This window comes from Poecile atricapillus, chromosome 6 (genome assembly GCF_030490865.1).
Source record: "Poecile atricapillus isolate bPoeAtr1 chromosome 6, bPoeAtr1.hap1, whole genome shotgun sequence".
In the NCBI taxonomy this organism is placed as follows: Eukaryota; Metazoa; Chordata; class Aves; order Passeriformes; family Paridae; genus Poecile; species Poecile atricapillus.
Window position 1 is genome coordinate 11,619,942 of NC_081254.1, and position 17,434 is coordinate 11,637,375.

A 17,434-nucleotide genomic window follows, 5' to 3' on the forward strand; every position below is an offset into this window, starting at 1 on the left:
AAGATAAATAAAGGTATGTAAGATTCCCACTACTCAGATCGTCTTGTTATTTAATCTCATTATTTTGCTGAGGCTTTCAGTGAAGGATCACACAGTGTCTTGCTAAACTTTTGCTCTCTGATACAAAGCCCTGTGAGGTCACTGTAAGAAGGGGAGTACTGAGCCCTTCTGCAGTGTGGCAGACGGATGGACACCAACAGCCCCGCACTGCAGAGGAGCCCTGTGGTGTCTGTGGGTGAACGGAGTAGTGGTGTCCACCCCTTCTCCTTTCTCCTACACGTTTGGTGCCCATCTAAACGTCTTGTTTCCATTATCCACTGCACATCTGTTAAATCTGCTGGGGGCAAACCCCGGCGTCTTTACCGCAGCGCTCGCTTGGGGCGCTGCTGCCGAGGCCGAGCGGAGCCCTGAGGTGCGAGAGATGCCGGAGGGTGCTCTGCTCTCGCTGAGCCACGCCTGAGCTGAGGTTTGTGTGCACCTTGTGTGGGTGCTCCGAGGCAGCCCCGGCCAGCCATGGCCTGTGCAGGGACGGAGCCGTTGCCACACAGGCAAGAGGGCAATCTTCTTGCCTAGGAGATGGAAATATTTATTTGAGATTGCTGCTTGCTGGGCAATCAGAGGCTGTGCAGCCAGACAGGATGCCCTCTTAGTACTGCCTCTGTCAACAGAAGGCACTAATACCCACTTATTCACAGTAAGTGCTCTTATCTGGCCTCTGGGTGTTTCTCATTGCTAGGCAATATTTCTTTTCTTTTTTTTTTCCTTTTTTTTTTCCTCTCTTGCTTTGAAGCCTTACCAGCCTGTTACAGTAGGAATCTAATTTGTGTCTTACAAAAGAAAACCAAAGCATGACCAAAACCATCTGGCTGCAATGAAATAGGGAAGTCCAGGCCTGTTTGAGGTATCGGTCTTGCACTTCTTGACCAAGAGCTGTGATTGTCGAGGGCTTTTTTGGAAGCCAATCTTTGTGAATTTGGTCCAAGGAGAGCCTGGCTCATTGCTGAACCCACCCTTGTCTGCAATCTGCACAAGGACTGCATGAACAGAAAAGCCTTTACAGGACCTTATAAGTAATAGACCATCTGTGAGTAAATATAGTCCAGGGCTCTGCACAGTGCCCCTATGCAACGGCTTCTGTCATTTAAAGCTTTAAAAGCCTAAATATTTACCCAAGTACAAGCTCACAGAAAAAGCATTAGACTATTACACTCTCAGTTACTGGGCAACCCCCAATAGTACTTTATTATTTAGTACTTTTCATGGTTACCTCCCTAACGGTGAAATCTTTGGAGACTGAGCTCTTTAGGCTCAGCATTTCAGAAACCAATGCTGTGTTTGTGTATGATCATGACCCATACACCACTCTCCATCGCACCTTGTTTTTTTGCCTGAAAATCACTTAAATATTACTAAAAAATTTGTACTTGCAGGTATTTTCACCAGCAAAGCCTGTTGTCCCCTTGCATGACGCACACTATTCCTCCTGCTTTGTTCATGGGGAACACAGCCCTGACTCCTGGTGTGCAGTCTGGTACCCCCTTATTCCAGCTGTCTTCAGTAAAACCACACAGTTGTCAGTTCCCACTGCTCTGGCCCAGTGTTGGCAGGGTAGGGACTGGACAGCCTGGCTGGATGGACTACTGGAGGTCACCCACTGAGTTGAGAGAGTAGAAATCACCTTATCCATCCAGCCAGGGGGCACCCAGAGGCAGTTCCTGACTCCTGCTCCCCAGTGCAGGGATGCCCTTGTTGCTTCAGGAGCCTGATTGGAGTATTTCACATCTCTTTTGTCCTGAGGGTGCACGCTGTGCCATGGGCACCCGTGAGTCTGAGTCACTTGCTGGCAAGCGTTTCCAGGTCTAAACTTAAGCACTTTGCACCACAAGTAAGGTGCCTTAGTCACAGTGCTCTTTGGTCTGGAAGTATTTGAGGCGCTCTCTTGCTCATGCATCACACAGGGACCCATGACCCAACCCAGGACTGCATCTTCCCATCCCAACTGAAGCCTTCAGGTGTTCTGTAAAAGTAAAGCAGACATCCCTAGAGCTCTTAGCAGCTCCTGTGCCTTCAGCCCCAGACACGTGAAGTTATCTAACACTGCGGTTCTCAAACTTCCTTATATTTGGTGCTGGGCGTGCCTGCATCTGCCTAAGCTGTGAAATGTTGAGCAAAGGGGATTTGTGTTTCAGCCTGGCTGGGCTGCCAAGCCCAAGCACCTCTGCTCCATGTCCCACTCCAATGCCCCAGAGACCTTCCCAGGGTGGCTGAGAGGCAAACAGCCCTCCCCATCTCCACAGCTCAACAGGCTAGGGGCATGGGGGGAGGGCATAGATTTTACCAGATTTTACCAGATTTTATCCTCCTCGTGGGTGAATACTGTGATTAATGGTCTAAAGATTATCAAGAATCCAAGCTCTCTGAAACCTGTCTTTGCAGCTGTAATTTCTTGTCATGTGGCAAAGTAATATCAAGAAACCTGGAGATGAATAAACTGTTGGTGTGTTGGATGCTGTAGCCCATGTGCCACTGGGATTGTCCTGGAGTTGGAGCTGCTGTGCAGGCTGCACACTCTGCCTGGGTTATGCCATTTCACCAGGCCTCAAACAATGTCAGGTGGCCCCACTCAGGCTCTCTCCTCCCCAAAGGGGAGCAGCAGCAGAGGGCAGCAATAGGACATGTGGCAAACTGGGCCCCTCTTGGCACCACCTCCCAGGTAACCATGATTGCTGCATTAGCAATGTTGGAGAGGATATCCCAGCCACTCCTTGAAGTCTCTGGTTATGAACAATGTTGTCTAGCTCCCTTTTGGAGCTATCAGCACTGTCTGCCCCCAAGGTCCCTGGCGGCAGTGGGGTTTCCTGCCTACAGGACAAGTTGCCTTTTATGTCCTTTCACATTTGAAGTTCATTTCCCCACCGATCACACAGATGAACCCTTCATCAAAACCCCATGAGGTTTGGCAAATAAGGGCCTGACTCCGAAACCTCCTGTGCTTGGGCTGGGCAGGCTTTAAAGGAGCTGTGAGAGGATTCCCAGGGGAGCTGCTGACCACAGACATGGTGGGCAGGTAGGACCCGGGCACGCTTGGCGGCTGCGAGGGTGGGCGAGTGTTGCTGTTGTGGGGGCTGCGCTTGAGCCCGAGGGATGAGGGCCCTGCCGCCCGTGCCCGTGGCGAAGGTGCTGGGCTTCGTCTCTGCTCCGCAGCTCGGTGTGTCTGCCCGTGCGGGATGGTGGCTGAGCTCAGGCAGTGTTTGTGTTTGTGCCTCGGCAGCTCCAGCCCTTGTGTCCGGCCGGCCCATGCATGGCCGGCCCCGGCTCGGCGCGGCCGGGAGGGAGCGGGGCCGGGCTGGGCCGGGCCGCCCGCAGGACGAGCCCTGCTCACAGGGCCCGGCTCTCGGCAGCCTCACGCAGGAACGAGCCGGACTCCTCGGGAGGTGCTGGGGACAGAGAGGAGCCCGGCAGGGCAGAAGTAGCGGCTGTGGTGCAGGGGCTCCATTACAGGAGCTGGAGTTGGGGAATGCAGTTACCGGGACTGCTGCTGCGATTGCAGAAACCCTGACAATGAGTGCAAGCTAACGTCTGCCTAAATGCATACGTGCTCGGGCCTGGTGCCTGCAGGGAACTGCACCTCCTCATGGTTTCCCGTGGCTTTGGTCTATATGTAGTGAGAGAAAATAAGTCCTTTTTGTATTTGAAAAGTGCGGTGAATTTTAATGCTGTGTGTTTTCACTCCGTGAGGCAAACTTCACCTTTACCTGTGTGTAGGGAGTGTTGTGATGGCACATACTCTCTCCTCTCCCATGTTACAATTAAATATGTACCTGCAGTGCATCGGTGTAATGTAATTAGAGTTGGTGCTGTAATTTTATTTCTGCGCTGATGTTCACTGCAAAGCCAGTGCTGATGCTGTACCAGTCCACACTCGTGGAAGTTGCTCCTGAGCTAATGTGACTTTAAAAAAATAAAGCTGTATTTGTGGTACTGGAGTGTGTGTGAGTGGGAACCATTCTTCACTTTGGAATTAGGATAGGATGAGGAGGGGTACTCTCAGTGATAATATAAACGCACCTCGGCAAATACACAAATCTGTTGCTGACTCTGAGTCTTGCTCTTCACATGTCTCTGCTATCAGTAACTGGAGCAGCAGCAGAACAGGACTAGGAAATTGCCATTTCCTGTGAACAAGGCTGGCTGTGAGTAGTTGAGGATGTCACTGGGAACAGTGTGTACGTTTTACTGCTTGGCTGCTGTGCAAAGAATTTCCACTGGTCAGATGCTGGTCTGAGTTATCTGAAATATTTCTGAGCTTGTTTCTTTTTCTTGCGTTGCAGGTCTGTTTTGAACTTTGTCAACAACCTTAATATTGTTAGTAACAATATTGTTACTTTCCCTCTGTTTTTTTTTTTGTGAGCATATTCTGATGGAATTTGCTTTCAGATATGGAGAATAATCCTTTCCCTGCTGTCAGAAGACAAGAGGGGAAAGGGAACCCCCTCTCTACCCTCAGGAACTCTATATCCTATTTAACTGATATAAAATAGGACTTTGTAGTCTGGAAAAAAATTGCAGTGGTGGGAAGAAAACAGAGCTTTCACTGTAATGCTGGAAAGGGACATTGCAGAGGAACTGTTGTTCACGGAGTGCCATGCCAGGCATCAAGAGATTGCATTCCTAGCGGCTGCTGTGGTGGCAGCTGTAGGATAAAGAACAGTTTGATAAATAAACTTTTGTTCTGAGGTAGATTATGCATTTTCACCCTGTTTTCAGCAATAATTATTTGATCAACAGAGTGAAACCCTCTGTTCTGTGTGAAAGAACACAACAGTAGCTCTGCTGGAAAGCTGGTGATCCCAGAAAAAAGTAATCTTAGTGTTTTGGGGTGAGGTCAGCTCCTGTGTGGCTGGACAACATAAAGGCACCCTGTGAGAGGAAGCAGGGTGCTGTGGGGGCCATATGCTCAGCAGCCTGCATCCTGCACATCCCATCCCATTGGCTACAGCTGGGGGGACAAGGCTGGGCAGCTCAGGGTTTTTGGCAGCTGGAGTGAGCCTGCCTGAAAACCACCAGCTGTTGCTGATGCCTGACACTCTGGAGGCTGTGCTGGGTCCTGCAAAGTGATTGCTGTGGGGACACTGGGGAAGGACACAAATCTACTCTCCTGAGTCAGACCACGGAAATAAGAGGTTAAAATATTAATTATGACACACCACAAAATTATGAGCCTTCTCTAACACAATAAAGATTTCATCAGACGCTTCAGAAAGCAGGGTTAGTGCCTCCCATTTCTTTTTATAACCGTGATTTTTAAGTCCCACTGGGGATCAAAAGAACGTGGGCAAGAATCATCTGAAACTGGATACTTTTCTATGTAAGGTTTTGAAATGACAGAGTTGATTTAAGCAATTCTTCAGCAGAGTGTTTCACAATGCAACGTTTTTGTGCCCGGTTCACGACGGGCTGTGCCAGCCTGCATATCCCCCTGCGGCACTGAAGCCTTTGGTCAGGACAGCTGTGGCATGCACACTGTTTACCAACTCCCCGATATGGAAAAACAAAGCTTTCATTCCTGGGCTATGGAAAACTTCTACAGATGAATCCACGCCCTCTCTCCGGGGAGGAAAGCATAACAAACATAAATGTCTCTTCACCCTTTTATGCCTGGTATATTAATCACCCAACAAGGGCTCATGACTTTTCCCTGTTCCAGTTTGCATTTGCCCTCTAACTACTGGGAGGAGTCCTGCTTTGTCTATAAAAAGCTGCACTTTGCCGAACAGTGTAACAGAACCGAACTTAGGGATTCACTCGCCCATCTCATCCGGGGAGAGAGGACTGAGCACAGCCATGTTCGGGATTGGGAAGAAGCTCGCTGGGGAAGCTGTGCAACAAGCTGAAAGTGCTGCACAGGTGGCAGGTAAATACAAATTGCTGTTTCCTCCTGCGCCTTGGGTGTTAATTTTCCCTGCTCCCACCCCTGCTGCTGGGAGCAAATCTGCCCCTGGGGCATGAACTCCATAGCTGCTGCCCTCAAGGGTGGGGTCAGCACATCCTGTAATCTCCAAGCCCTCTAACACTATAGTAAGTGATGGTCTGATGTTAACTACTGGGTTTCCAACAACTTTTCCTATTCTGGCTCATAGTGCGTGGGTGCCTAGATGATACATTGATGACAGGACAGCAGAAAGCTGAGAGCGGAGGCGACGCTGCTTATCTAGGGCTTTGCTTCCTAATATGACCAGCCATGACAAATAGAAGCCCCACAGCAGCGCAGTATCAGCTCTGAGGGCTCAGATCCGCTCGGTGCTGCCCAGAGAGGCGCAGTTAAGTGCCCTGATGTCAGTGCTCCAGCCCTGCCAGCACCGCAGTCACGCACCCCACCGAGAGCACAAGTGCAGTTGCTGGGGCTCAGGGCATGAGTCAAGTTCACTCCTGCAGAGAGTTTTGCTGAACTGGCCCCGAAGTTAAATAACCATTGTTAGTGGAGCTTTTAACATGGAGACCTGCACTGCTGAGATTCCTGAAGTGTTTGTGCTTAGTATGTGAGCACTGGAAACTGTTTCATATTTCCTTACATGACATTTAGGTAAACTCTTGAAACTAGTTATTTTGCTTCAAATGCTGTAGAAATATTACTTGTGGGCTATGTGCCCAATGAAGCAAGTGGGAATCCTGCTACTTATTTATCATGACTTGGTTCATTTTGCTAGGAAGATGAAGGATGAACAATCCCACAGCCATCTTCTTTTCCAAAGAATTTGGATTTATTCTTAATTCAGCTATTTTTATGCTGAAGCATGAAAGATAAACACCAGGATGTGGGCAATTGGAAGGGAACCATCAATTTTTCAAATGAAGATTTCTTTCTGATTTTGCCATACAGTTGTCCTAGAAATGAGCATCTTGTGGCAGCTTTTTGATGTTCCTCACTTCTTTAACATTGCAGAAACATCTACTGTTTCCTATGCTAGAAGACAATATGGATATTTTAGAAGGGATATTTGTCAGAGGAGCTGAGTATTAATCTCAATCAGCTGATGGAACGAAGTGTTTAGGAGTCAACAAACTCTAAGAGCAAAGCTTATAAATAGTAGCTGCAGTCCTTCCTCCTGTGTCCCAAGCATTTGAAGCTGAACCAGGGCTTTGGATATCATCAGTCTGAAGCCCTTTGCCTGAAACCTCCCCTACATCTTCCCAGCAAGTCCTGCACTGCAGCATGGCTCTTCCAGCTGGAGTAGGATTCTGGAACAACACAGGGGCACAGGCCTGCCTTTGGCCACTTCTGTGCAATGGGCACATACCCTGATGTCAGGCACTAAATACACAGCCCATGATGCTGAACTCATCACGCCACTGTTAGTACTGCACTGACTGGAAGGATTCTAGATGAACCCTCTAAACACCCATTCAAATGAAAATAAAGGGGGATTAATATCAGATTTCAACTGAAAAAAGTCTGGCTAACTGGTGGTTTTGCAACTACTAATTACCTTGTTTCTGAACCACTTCTGTTGTGCCTGCACGTGCCCCAAAGGCACAGTCCCGTGAGCCACTGCCAAGTACAGAGTGGCACAACTGGGCTTTGCAAGTATCTAAAATTAGCACCTATCCCATGGGTCCTAAAAGGAGTCACCAACTTGGCTGTGACCCAAGACTCTACGGGAAGTATTTTCTTTAGCTGCACCTTATGAGCTGTGAACATCATTCACATTAGAAAACTGCAACACGCAAAAGCTGGCATGTAGTGATAATTAGCATGTATTTTAAGCAGTAGCAAATGTCCTACAAGCTCAAGGTGAAATAGGTCACTGATTTTTAAAAGACACTTAAAAAAAACACTGTTGAAGAGACATTCAATGCAAGCCTGGAGACCTTTGAAGTTTTAGACTCTCCCAGTCCACTTAAATGTTTTTCCTCACCTTAGCATTTCTCCCTCCTGCCACTTCCATGAGGAATGCCTTGTTCAGTCAGCTACCCCCTCAGTATCTATTGTGCAGAACACATCTATGATGTTTTTTAAAAAGTAGTGCTTGGAGCCAGGTAAATAAAATAAATACAGTCACTAAAATAAATATAGGTCCAATGCAAGGCCATTTGCCCCAAACTTCTGACTCTTGTAAGCAAGACTTCCCTGATCATAGCTGTTGGAAGCTGATCATCCAAATATTTACCACTATTTTCTAGGCTGCAGGCTTTTAAGACAGTACCTCCTCTTGTTCTTCATTTTTCAGTATGTCTCTTCTATTGAACTTTTCCATGCCTTTAAAACTACTCTGGTCTCTTATAGAATACATTTGCTTTAGATACAAGAGAAAGTATTAGACTAATCACTACATTTTTGATGTGCTACTCGTACAGCATGTCAGTTGAGAGAGTGAGCACCAGTTTATGCAGTTGGCAAAAGAATCTTTACCAATCAAACTGCTCTCAGCAGAGTGTACTCAGGCTAAGTAAAAGGAAGGTTTCATTGCACCCAGTTCTCTACTAGGGGCTTTCTTGACAGTCTAGATGTCCCACATTTACATCCATAATCTTCAATCAATACCATAAGATATATGGATACTGTGAGGAACTGCAACTAGAGTCCTAATAGCATCTTTACCACTAGATCAGGATGCCCATCCTTATGAAATAATTATTCATCTTCAAGCCCTGAAACATTTAGGGAACCCTTTGAAAATATGACTATTGAAATTAGGGGAAGGGTAAAGACTGCTTAATTGACTTTTTTTCTCCTAACTGCAGTTGACACGGTGAACCAGACTGTGCAGCAAGCAGCGGAACAGGCTAAGAGTGCTGGTCAGAAAGGTACGGTTGGTGTTTATTTCAAAATGTCACAACAGTGAAATCCCAGATAGGGCCCCCTACCCTGCCTTGGTCATTGTCCCACACCTGGTGGGAAAGGGAAAGGTGTTGCAATGATGCTACAGTTACCTTTGTTTTTTCTCTTTTAAAAGCACTTGATGAAGTCTACAAAGTTGCTGAAACTGGTGAAAAAGCTGTAAAAAATGTAGCAAACCAAGCAACTTCATGGGGCAAAAGCTTTGGACAATAAGGATCAAAATGTATCACCACTGAAATTTTTGTAAACAAGTTTCTATTACATATACTCTTAAATAAAGACAATTCTTAACTCTGTCTGGCTTGCATGTATTTCTTTGGTTACACATATAAAAACACATTTACAATCACTGGTCTAGAAAGACTGGATTACTGCACAAAGCAGGCAGCTAGAGCTGTGCCAAGCTACTAATGCAAATATGTTTTTTGGTTTGGGTTTGGTTTTTTTGGTGGGGTAAGGGCTGGCTTAAAGTGGGCAGCATGTAAAGTCAAGCACTTCAGAGCTGGTCTCCCATTCTGTCACTGAGCCTAAATTCGGATTTTGCGTGTGTGTGTGTTTGTGTGTGTGTGTGTGTGTGTGCAAGTCTCACAAGCTGAGCACCCAACAGTCCTCTCCAGACAAGGTAAGAACCTCTGCCTCTCTTTGTTCTTCTGATCTTACTGGTGAAATCTCAGTTAGCTCCTGTGCTGAGGAAGGCTCAAGTATGTTTGAGGTGTATGTGACTGCTGTAGAGCAGCACACTGTGACACTCAGAGCCAGTGCCAGCAGCAGGAGGTTGCACTGCTGCCAGCAGAGCACAGCACAGGCACGACAGGCAAGGCAGCCACCCTGTGCCACAGAGGAGGCACTGACCACATCTGCAGGGCTCCTGTCAAACCCACACAGGGACAGCAGCTGAAAGAATCAGAACCAGGTAATTCTGAGTAACTCATGAACAACCAGAAAAAATCCTCAAAAGCCAGGAACCCTCTGTGCATATGAACTTAAAATGAAATCTTGGAATCTGATACTACAGACTTCTCAATTAGTAACAATAATTTAGAAGTTACTTACCCAGCATCTTGAAATCACAGCAAGAATTTCCATTGCTTTGACACTTCTTCATGATGGTGACAGTTGTCATCAATGAAACACAGGTGTAGTACTGAGTTCTTTGCTGGGATAAAAAAATTATCATTCTGCTTGCTCTTCTGTATAATAGAAACATTTTAGAAAAATTTTGAATTTAGTAGTTTGCAGCTGGTATATGACCCTGAGCACCGTGGTTGTCATCTTTATGTGATTCACTTGCAGCTTTAGAGTACTTGCTGAGCTGCCTTTCAAAACAAACTATGGACCTAAGCAGTATTAGTGCTGAATGAGAGGTTGCAAACACCTGGCAAGGATGTGCTTTGCTCTAGGTGTGGTTCAGAGCAGTCACAAATCTCTGTTCAGACCTAACTTCAGGTCCTGACTGGCTCACTGCCAGCAAGTTTCTTAGTAAATGTCCAGTGGCATGTAAGTGAATACAAGCAGTGATAAGGTTATTAGCTGGCAGATAAGACTTGTGTGTGTGTGTGTGTACGTTATATGTAAGGAGGGTCCAACACCTAACTGAAATTACAGTTTTAGTAAAAAACCCCCAGTATTTATAACATGCATCCCAGAGAGTGATTGCTTTCTTCAACTGTGGCTTGGGCTGGGAAAAGGCTAGAGCTGCTTTGTACTCAAACCTCTAAAATCACATTAACTCATAGAAACCGTACAAAATTGTGCTACTTTCTTCTCTCTGTTGTTGCTAGGTGTTGAAAGGAACATGCACAAAATGTGGTAAGGAACATGGGACTCTTTTTTTTTCTTAACTGATCACATTAGGACTAAGGTCAACAATGCTCAGAATGGGTACAAGATTATTTCAGAGTAGGCTATCACAAGAAGCCTGGAATCACTGATAAGGATTTGGTTCTTGTGTTTAACTAAAAAGGACAAATCAGCTGATGTGCTCTTAAGTCAACCTCCAAGCATGTCTCCTCAAGGATCTCAACTCTTTGATTGAAAATACCTTAAGTTGTTGTTACACCCACCCTTGGAAATGCTTGGATTCATGTCTCCAACACTGACTGTTTAACAAGAGGTCAGTAACTACTGCAGTCAAGCTGCTGAGTAGAGATCCAGTGAACCATAAGGGCTCATCTCCGGGTTTAGTCCAATCCTGCCAGGTGGTAAGTCTGCTTCTGTTTCAAGATATCCTCAGAAAAGAAGTGTTAATGTGTGTGTACAAAAGAACAGAGGATGCTAATGAACCAGGGAATACAGGCATGGTGCAGGCTTTGGCTTTTTTTCCCTTCCAAGTAGGTAGGAGGTAGAAGATATCCCAGCTAGCTCTCTATGGCAGCTTTCTGTATGCTCCAGCACTGAAAGGGTTCCATTTGTCAAGTCTGCTCAGCCAAACTAGGGCTGCTTTACTAGCTATAGAGGAAATTCAGCAGGGGAGGGAGAACAACAGTAATTTTGCGTTAAATGGATTTGCTGCCAGATAATGCAACACTGCTTTTAAGATTATTTCTAGTTTTTTATAATACAACTGTTTCTTTGTGAGCTTTCAGCTCCCACATTTTGGGTACAATTTTTCAGAGCTGAATTGTTAAAGTCATAATTTTGTTTTACTTTATAATGGTTTATGTAAAATCGGCACTGAAGGATATGATCCATGATATAGATCTTGTGTTTAGAGATTCATACCTTGATCACAATAATTCTCAAGCTCAAAGGGTTCATATTTTTTTAAAATAGTATCAATGTGTATATACATATATATACACATAGATACATACATACATATATATATATATATATATGCTGCACTTATTTAATCTGTAGTAGTTTTACAACCCTAGATGCCAGCATATATGATGGAGTAAGCAACTAATTAAAATACCTCACACAGGTTTATTGCTCCATGCTAACTACTAAATAGCTCTTCACACAAATTTTAGAGGACAAGCTAAAAAGACCTGAAATGATTTACTAAATATATGCAACTTCAAAATCTTGCTGACAGGCAAGCTCAAGAGACAAAGATCCATATTAGTGAGCCCCTTTAGATAATTCAGGGACAGTATCTTAGTAGTGGTCAGGTAATGAACAGACCATGTGTGCTTTGAAGAACTGCAGATTGTAGCTACAGAAACCTATTGCATGAAAAAGAAAACAGTAATACACCAGCATAGTAGGTTTGGAAAGGTCAACTTTTTTTTAATAACTGCTCTCTCTCCAGGTTATGTCATGCAGTTACAAAGTAGTTAGGAAAAAGCATGAGTTTCTGGGAGGGACTAATTGTCTTTTTAAAAAAAACATTCATATTCATTACATAAATAACATCTGGCACTTCAAGGGGACTCCAAGGGACAAAAGCCTTACACTTCAAAAACTGTGCTTGATCCAATATTTTGTTGAGGTCCATTTTGTTATACTTTATGTTCAAAACTTTCAAGACCTCAAGATGACAAAAAAAAAAAAAAAAAAAAAAGGCTGTGTGTGTTAAGACAGTGAATTAAGTTTATAGCAGCATTCTAGCTCCTCTGTGGTTTGGCCAATGATTTCTGGGTTCAGTTTCACTCTAGTTGTTCACTGAGGCAGTATTTAATTTTCAGAAAGCCTCTGAAAGGAAAAGACTGAAAAAGAATTCCAAAAAACCTAAGTATGATTGCTTACCAAATTCAGAATATCCCTTTCTTAAAAAAAAGGAAACAACCTATAGTCAGAATAGTTATGTAGATACTTGATTAAAAACATAACTAGAGTTGCTCAATAGTTTCAGCTTATAAAAATATTAGTCTGTCAGCGCTACAAATGTCATGATGATCGTCAAACTAGCTTGAACCAGCGAGGAAAGGCAGTCCTGTAACAGTAGCACAGTTAAAGAAAAAATATTGCCTTAAGAGAATCAGGCCTGAAGCTTTACTACAAATAAAAACTAGACTCCTATCAAAGTTAATCCCTGCTGGAGGCCCATTCTTCCTTTGACAATGCCACAGCATTGATCATACAAGGCCTTACTGAAAGTGCTGAAGCCAAAATTATGTCATTAAACAAAAGTGCATGAAGTAATAATGAGCTAAGTGCTCATATAGTACAGTATCTGATCTGAAGTCTGAGAAGTGGCTCAGGTGGCAAGACCACTCTTTCATACATAAAATGTACCATTTTGTTTTGTAGGCGAAACACCCAGAATGGCCCCCACAAGTGCAGATGAACTGTTATCTTCAGATACATACTTGTATACAATTTCCTAATCCATGGATTTTTATTGTAAAAAAGACTAGTTTGGAACTGAAACTAATTGAGAATAGAATCCACTATAATATCAGAAGAAAAGAAAATTTTGTGGTTACATGTAAACTTGTGATAAGCTTTCTCAAGAAGAGGGTACATTAACAGCGAGGGGTGGGATACAACAAGGAGCGGTCATGGCCTGTTTATGTAAAGGTCAAACCAGCCTCATTGTACACTTTGAAGACTTTCTCAATTGCATTGACATAGGCAGCTGTTCTCAGGTCCAGACCCAGGTTGTATGTCATGGCAGTACGCATGATTTGCTGAAACAGAAAAAGTTACATGTAGTTTCTGCAAGTTTCTCCATAATAGCTCAACAATTTTGCTTGTTGGATCCAAGTAAGGAGTAAGAGGAGCTGCTAGATTGTTATCAGAGCTCTGATCCTTTATGGATCAATTCTGAAATTTCTCAATTCCCCTTACAACTGAGAACTGAAAGGGAAGAACATCTTTCCCAGGTTACTATATTACCACTTTTCATGATAGGGAGAGATGAGATGTTTCAAGTAGCCTTTGTCCCACTAATTAAACATACAGCATAGAGGAATTAATCTAAAACTGCTAATGGTGAAGTAAAGCACTCTTAGGTACATGTCCCAGATTAGCCAGGTACAAGAGGACAACTAAAAAGTTTCTACTTACTACAGCTTCTACCAGAATAATCTCTAATGTTTATTATACCCAGTTAAAGTTGGCCATGATGACACAGCAGAAATGCTTCATACTCTGACTTCCATTAATCATGTACTATTTATCTACTCCTTTAATTGCAAAGAAATTCTGTACAACCTATTAAAAAAACTGTCCCAAAGTCATGAGAGTTTTCTTTCAAGTAAGTATATATGGTTATGCAGTATTTACCCGGGCAGAACGTTCCATCGTGTAAGCCAACCCAGAGTGCACAATATCTTTCTCAGATGCACCCTGCAACAACAGAGAGTAAAATGAAGGTTTAATCCAAGACACAAAAAGGTCCTAGTTGTGTGCTGGGGCCAATGACATGTTGGATTCCCATAATTACTGAAGCTTGCTCACTCATACTCTTCTAATGATGGGTGAAGAATCTAAATAGCCTTTACTGTGTTACTTGAAGAGCTAGCTATGGACAATTCAATTCTAAAACATCAGGTGTAAGCACTGAAGACTTTTATGAGACTAGCTTTTAGAAGCATGCTGCTACCATTATCTACTGATGTAGTAATTACTGTTTTCAGCCTTCAGACCACACAGTAAATATTCAACAAAAAAGTTTCCAAGAGTCAACAACCTATTGCAATTGTTTTTCGAAGACAGGTTTTAGGAAGGGCATAGATCCCAAATTTATGTACTCCACATTATATTAGCCCTCAGCAATTCCACATCTTTATTCCCATTAAAACTTTAAATACACAGAACAATAAGCAGTTGAAGAATTAGGATGACTCATTACAGGTTCAATGTTCCACCATCCTGATTGCTGTAAGTTACTAATAATTTGACATCTGACTCCACAAAACACTTGCTTTCCCTCAAATACTAATTTGGTCTGGAAGTAGAAAGTACAAGAGCAGTTTCTATGGCTTGTGCTTAAGAACTACAGCATTTGCTTTAAGCCAGAGAACCCATCACACAAGCTACTCATGTAGCCTAACATGTATAATATGCACCATTCTGAATCAGGCTAAAGTCTATTGCTATCATCTGGCTGTAGTCCAAGTTTATATGCACTTCCCCTGATTTATACCTGAGGAAGCATGGTTTAATGTTTTCCACAACTTGCTGGACTTTTTTCCCCTCCTCATTTGTCCCTCCTCCTCCTGAATTTGAGTTTACAAACCAAACCAACCAATGCTTTTAGTTTCCATGTATCCCTTGGCAGAGTATTGCACACCTGAAGCTAACTGCTCTTCTAGGAACCATCTCCTTATTCTTCATTCTGCACCTCACTGTGCTGGCTTTGTTGGAACACATCTCAGTCTCTTCCAATATTCCCTGCAGTGAACAATCTATTCTTACCCACCTCTTTTCATATCCCTCATTCTACAGATCACTGTCTCCACCTCAGGCCTCCTTCAGGCTAGTAGGACCTAGGTTAGTTCAGTGTTCCATGCTGGAGAAGCTCCTGTACTTTTATCTATCCTTGTGATCTTGCTCTGAACTTTCTCTACACTTCCAGTGTTTGAAGATGCAGAGACTTAACCTGCACACAGTATTCAGAAGGCAGCACACTCTGAATTCATATGGTAGCATCATTAGCCAGTCTTACCCTTTTGTTGGAGTCTGAAACACAGAGTGTTTGCCCTTGTTTCTGATACCTAGCTCTGAGATGCAGAAGAACACTGATTTTCATATAACATGAAATTTATGAGCACTTTTTCATAGTGATACATGAAAAAAACTGTTCAAGTTAAATAGAAAAGCTAAAAGTGTGAATGTATAGATTAGAGTTTTCTTAAGTCACTGGGTGAAAAAGTTTAGAGTTTAAAATAGTTTAGAAAGCAGAAGACAAGACGAAGGATTTAGAATATTGTTTCTTTTCCTTCTATCTTCTTCATCTTCTTCTAGAAGTTTTTGGGGAATAGTAGGTGATTGGATAAAAAATGCCACAATGCACTACACAGGTGCTGGGTCATTGGGTCATTAAGAAAAATAATATATGTGTCTATTGTTAATTGGATAAGAATGAGTATAAAGATAAAAAAACTGTAGTTCAGGACCATTTTGTGCCTTCAAAGCCAAAATGAACCAGAAGGCCATTTTGTACCATCAGAAAGAAATGAGCCAGGTTGCAGTGAATTGAACTTGAGCAGAAAGTCTGGAGAGACCTGCCAAGTTTTGTGATAACATCCTAATAAACACAAGAAACAAGATCCTAACAGGGTTTGGAGTTTTTGTCCTGACCCAGAGAACTGTAATAAGCGGGACTCCCCGTGAAGTAGTATCCCCAAGAAGCTCAGCTCAGAGGAGACTGAGAAACCCAGGAGTGAAAAAAAAGTGCAGAAGAAGCACAACAGCAGAATCAAGAGAAAAAAGAAATGAAGAATTTAAAAAAAAAATTCAGAAAAATTTCTAATGCTGTATTTGCTTATTGATTACTATAGATTTCTACGCTTGCATTTTGTCATCACTTTCAAATTTCCTTTTAAATGCAAATGGATGAGCTCACAACTCATCAGTTCATGTGGCAATTTCCCCATCGTGTGTTGCTACACAATAGACAGCAATAAATTTTGCCTGACATTTCTTTGTCTGTTGATTCACTCTTAAAGGAACAAGCTAAAGTTTTTCACCCAGCTGTTATTCTGGAGTTACAGAAACATCAAACTGTCTGTGGTGTGATATCTTGTTCAAAGTTTTTTGGAAAACCAGGCAAACTATATCAACAAGAGCTTCAAAATACAAAATGCATCTGTATTAAAATTTGCTTTTTTACGATACTGGAGGTATTTTGTATGGGCTGAAGTAAAAAAAATCAAAAATAGCTTATTTCCAATATTCTGGAGCAGTTCAGATCATTTGCTTGCTTTCTTTGTTTGGCCATCAGGCTAATTATGTACTAATGATTTGCTTGGGGAAGTGCTCCATGATAGCTACAATGGTAACATTTAGATTTCAGTTATAATATCAGAGTACAGCTCCCCTAACAGTAAAAAACCCAGCAGCAATGACTTACCGATATCCTGTCTTGAAATTCTGCTGTAGGCACAACTGGAATAGTTCCCCCATGTTTCCCAAATTTTCTTTCCAAGCTTTCCTGGACAGACACTAAAAAAAAAAAAAAAAAAAAAAAATTAGATGCAAGGTGACTAACAAATGTGAAATTTTAGGACTTTTTTTTTCCTTAGGACATGAGCAGTGCTTTGGTATTTTCATTGATATTTATTTCATCTTAGTTCTTGAAATTCTGAAATTCCTAAACAGCAACAAAAAGCATTTGAGATTATACAATCTCAAAGTTAAGAAAAGGATTTAAGTGAGAATTGCCATAACTCTCCACTACCTTAGAAACACCTTACAATGTATGATTTATGAGAAAGGTTTATATTAAAAACTATGCAGGTGTATGTTTTGTCAAGCCCAGTGTCTCAAGATTCTCAGGTTTTCTAGGGAGTATTGTTTAAAATGGAGCAACATCCTCCAGTTCTTCTCCACTGAGCTTCCTCTCTTCATGTAATTGTTATTGTTTCCCAGAAAGCAGGCAGCACAGAATGACCATAAGTGGAGCTATGAGCCACAAGCAGGTTTTTCCAGTGCCTGTCTCTATTATATTATTGGCCTTTATAGAAATCCTTTATTGTTGTA

The 17,434-nt window shown here is 42.9% G+C and overlaps 1 protein-coding gene across 1 annotated transcript in view; it reads right to left on the bottom strand.

The window, feature by feature from the left end:
• Window positions 1–12,047: 12,047 nt before the first annotated feature.
• GLUD1 (glutamate dehydrogenase 1) overlaps window positions 12,048–17,434 on the bottom strand; it is a 29,774-nt gene continuing 24,387 nt past the window's right edge. The window contains exons 11-13 of the mRNA XM_058840736.1: window positions 16,806–16,897; window positions 14,015–14,077; window positions 12,048–13,416 (exon numbers count right to left, since the gene is read on the bottom strand). Coding sequence (XP_058696719.1) covers window positions 13,297–13,416; window positions 14,015–14,077; window positions 16,806–16,897 — 275 coding nt within the window. The 3' untranslated portion in view covers window positions 12,048–13,296. The remainder of the gene's footprint in view (window positions 13,417–14,014; window positions 14,078–16,805; window positions 16,898–17,434) is intronic.